We start from the raw sequence: 4,728 nt of genomic DNA on the forward strand, positions 1-4,728 counted from the left end.
ATATATACACACACACATATATATATATGTATGTATATCTATATACCTGTGTGTGTGTTTGTATATATATATATATATATATATATATATATGTATGTATGTATATATCTATGTGGGTGTGTGATGAGAATACATCTCATCAGTTGGCAACCGGCGTTGGTTTCTTTACCTCTCTGTAACTTAACGGTTCGTCGAAAGAGCGTGGTAATATAAGAACCACACTTGGTACTTATTCTATTGGTACTTATTCTATTGCTGTCTCATTTTCTGAACTACTAAGTTTAGGGGACGTAAACAGACCAACACCGATTGTCAAGCTTTTTACCATGGAACTGCTATATATAATACTTAAATAAGGGTCAGTAATATTTTCATGCCATGGAAACGCAATAAATAATTCTGCAGATTTATATGATGTGTTTTGTTCGTCCAAATAATCCTTCAAGATCAGGGCACATGGTTAGATGTATTCGAAAACCAGAATTTGGTCCATGAGAAAACACGAGAGGAAACGAGGAGAATGATGGCACAAAATGTGTAAAAAGACAAAGGGTGAATAGAAACGGGAAAAGAACGAAGAAAACCGAGAATTGTGTTCCCTTTCTCACTGGAAATCATAATCAATCTGGCTAATGTCGAATAGTTTAACAGCGAAGTAGCCAAAGTGTGCGACACAGCTGCTCTGGCCGGTGAAGTTGCTGTCTTCCAGCTCGACAAAAGAAACTGGTCTATGTGCTTGCATTTGCTAAATCTTTCAGATCTTCGATTAAGTAATGTTGTCGAATACTTGGATCTAAAAAGCATGAGTGATATTGCAGCTATACATAGCTTGCATCTCTTTGATCAATTTACATATGGCGTAGATTTCTCCGCGATACTCCACGTGAAAGTAGTGATGTGCAATTGGTGTTCAGATCCCATAGGTAGCTAGCTCTAGATGTGTCGAAGTTATTAGCACCCCTCTTCTTATAAAGACATGACAATCTCTCTCTCTCTCTCTTGCTCTCTCTATATATATCTATCACTCTCTCCCTTTCCTTCTCTCTCTCTTTTTCTTTCTGTATGTTTGTGTTTGACCCTCAATAACAAAGGATTTCGTTCAATTGTTAAAACTAGATTAATCTTCAAAATCTTGCATCTCTGACGGAACTGACGGTGAAATGTAATTCCTTTGTGCACCAGTACAAATATTATCACGCTGATGTGGTGAAAGAAATTCCTTCATTGCAGTGGTTGGACGGGGTAAGTACGACAGAAATATTAATTTTTACGCTAAATGAAAAGTTAAACATCTGTGATAATATAAAGAAGTCACGTGACTAAATGGTTCGAGAGTTTCACTCGCGTATTGTGGTTTTCATTCGTCGACCGATGTGCGCGGAGAGAGGCGTGCAATTTTCTTGAGCAAATCATTTTATTTCACGTTGCTTCACTTCACTCAGCTACAAACGATTAACCTTGCGACAGAATATCGATGTCCAATCAACTCTTTTCTTCGATTTCGCTTTTATCATAAATATAAATTGTAATACAAGTACAAAGATATATTTTTTCAACACGAAAGTACTGACAGAAGAGCATATATAGGATAAAATCCTTACAGGGCAGAAAAATCTGCCAGCAACCAGCCTCTCATGCCTGCAATACATTTCAGCGCTTCAAAAACAAAATTGTTTGTTTACATATGATATGAACTGTAATGTTATTATCAGTGCGAATATGTCTGATGCACGTTCGAACTGGGGAACAGCCTACTCACTGCTTTTCGTCAGGAAAAATATATCCCGTTTGTTGACAAATGGTGTGTATACACCTAGATCAGCTCGCAGCGCCATCTACCTAGAAAATCATGAGCGAGCCAATTTCTTCAATCAGTTCATAGCTTCGTCTGGATGGTGTCTGTAACCGATGAGAAGATAACTACTCCGAAATGCAAGCATCTCACGGTCTAGGTAAGTGGCGCTGCGAGCTGATTTAGGCGTATAAATACCATTTGTCAACAAGCGAGATACATTCTCCGTGACAAAACGCAGTGAGTAGGTTGTTCCCCAGTTCGAACTTGCCTCAGGCATATTCGGAGTGACAATAACATTACAATTTTATTTATTACTGCTTAGCACTCCCCCTCTCTAACATAAATATAAAATTTAACGTCAAAACAACAATTGGAAAATAATGGCTGTCTTCTAAACATGTTGTTCAGTAAATTATTTTCTTATTTTCAGATTAATGTGAAACAAAATAAGAAAGCGTTAAATAATTCAAATATCCGACAGGCGTCTGCATATGCTGGTTAGTATTTCAATATCCTAATTAGAAGATATAAAATTATGGATAACTATTTATCTATAATTATATACTCCTATCAATCAAACTAACCTCTTTTTATTCATTAGTCCACGAAAGAGGGCAGTGCATGTAGCATTTGCGTACCCACCTATAGTGGTAGCTTTAGCTTGTTTGATGTTTTAATTAAACATCTGTAATTAAACATCTGTAATTAAACATCTGTAAAGTGATACATGTGGAAGCGCTGTCAATTAGAATACTGCAGTTTTCGTATCCACTGAAACTAGTATTAAGTGAAATTTTTCGATGCTTTAATAATCTACTTCAGACTGATCGATGTGCATTTAGTTTCACGCCTTTTAGCTTCATTGGTTAATCATGGTGCCGACGAGGACCTGACTGCCATACCATCAAGATCGTGTCATTCAAAATATATCTTTTATCTTTTTTACCCCTTTCAGTCACTGAACTGCAACCACCATAGGGCACCACATTGAAGAGTTATAGTCGAACAAGTCGATCCTGGTATTTAGGTTTTGTAACGTAAACAAACCAATACCGGCTGTCAAACGGTGGCAGAAAACACATACACAAAGACACACACAAATACACACCCAAACATGTATCTATATATGTACGTCGGGCTTTCACACAGTTTCCGCCTGACAAATTTATTCACAAGTAATGAGCGGTCCGGGGTTAAAACGTAAATCATTTGCCTCAGGTGACACCCAATGGGACTAAACGTAAAATCATGTGGTTGCAAAGTGACCTTCCAACCCATACACCTGTACCTGCGTCTGCTACACAGCCATCGAACAGAAGTAAATCAATGATAGATAGACAGTAATTTATCTATAAAAAGAAAATATATTATCTAAACTTGAGTGAGCCGAAAACCAAGGACACTGATCCAAGCAATATATTCTTCTCCGAGACATTATCGGCAAAGAGGTATTACTGGCACGAAAAGGGAGATTGAATTTGTATTTGGTAATAGAATGTGTATCGTATTTTCAGAATACCTAGAGCTTTCGCGTTTTAAAGTTTTAACTAATGTTTAATCTAAAAATTTGCATCGCGTTCTCAGCTATCCAGAACTTTCCTTATTCTACGTTCATTTATATCACTTTACAATAAAATCTGCGACAAAATATTATAGCTCTATTTGTTTTTTTTTTTTTTTTTTTTTTTTTTTTTTTTTTTTTTGTTTTTTTTCTTTTCGTAGGAGCTGTTGGAAATGATTTAAATAAGGAGTTGGAATCACTCGATTTAAGTCCAGAAATTATAAACGATATTACTGAGAGGTAAGATTTCATAGCTGCACTGTGGTTATAACAGGCAGAACAGAGTCTTTAAAAGGTGGATTGTTCGACAAAATATTTTACTGTATCTTATTAATATTCCATTCTATAAAAACGTGTCTGACCATGGGGAATGATTACATTGTGTAGAAAGGAATATGGATTTCCTGGATAAACACCGTTTGACTAATGGTAGCATGAAAATGTGGACTTTAAATCTATTATGATGGCGATGGTGAATTCTTATTTCTGAATGCTATAAAATCGACAGAACAAGTATCAGTTATATTCCGAGATTGTGAAAATGGATTACGCTAAATGATTATTGAGGTGGAAGGATACTGACAAGGTTGTTGGCTGATGAAATATTCTTTTCATGAAAAGAATACTTCATGTCTAAGAATAACAAAGATATTGTCCATTGTATAGAGACAAAATGAGAACTCATAAAGGAAGAAATAAAGGAACCTAATATTGGAGCGAATCAACAACAGAATATCGCATTATCCTTTGATTATGGGTTGTAGAGTACCCGAAATTATTTTGCATTCTTAATGGAAAATATTACATTACATACGCTCGATATTTATGGTCAAGCAGGCGTTTATACAATTAATATTGAAAGAGTTTTCGATAACTTTGTCACGTCTAATTTCGTACGTTATCTTATATATATATATTCTTGCTAGAGCAATGCTTTGAAAGGTGTTAGTCGAACAAATTGACCACAGGTGTTATTTTTTAAGCCTAGCACTGATTTTATCGGTCTTTATTTCTTCCTTTATGAATTCTCATTTTGTCTCTATACAATGGACAATATCTTTGTTATTCTTAGACATGAAGTATTCTTTTCATGAAAAGAATATTTCATCAGCCAACAACCTTGTCAGTATCCTTCCACCTCAATAATCATTTAGCGTAATCCATTTTCACAATCTCGGAATATAACTGATACTTGTTCTGTCGATTTTATAGCATTCAGAAATAAGAATTCACCATCGCCATCATAATAGATTTAAAGTCCACATTTTCATGCTACCATTAGTCAAACGGTGTTTATCCAAGAAATCCATAGACACACCAACGCCGGTTCTTAAGCGGTGATGGGGACAAACACAGACACAAAGACACAACA

General features: G+C 35.7%; 1 protein-coding gene across 1 annotated transcript in view; it reads left to right on the top strand.

Moving 5' to 3' along the window:
- The window catches only part of LOC106873641 (protein phosphatase 1 regulatory subunit 7), a 49,827-nt gene that overhangs the window by 41,361 nt on the left and 3,738 nt on the right, over window positions 1–4,728 (top strand). Inside the window, exons 10-12 of the mRNA XM_014921087.2 lie at window positions 1,117–1,242; window positions 2,226–2,292; window positions 3,518–3,596. Of these exons, the coding sequence (XP_014776573.1) occupies window positions 1,117–1,242; window positions 2,226–2,292; window positions 3,518–3,596 (272 nt within the window). The remainder of the gene's footprint in view (window positions 1–1,116; window positions 1,243–2,225; window positions 2,293–3,517; window positions 3,597–4,728) is intronic.

This window comes from Octopus bimaculoides, chromosome 6 (genome assembly GCF_001194135.2).
Source record: "Octopus bimaculoides isolate UCB-OBI-ISO-001 chromosome 6, ASM119413v2, whole genome shotgun sequence".
NCBI classification, from domain to species: domain Eukaryota; kingdom Metazoa; phylum Mollusca; class Cephalopoda; order Octopoda; family Octopodidae; genus Octopus; species Octopus bimaculoides.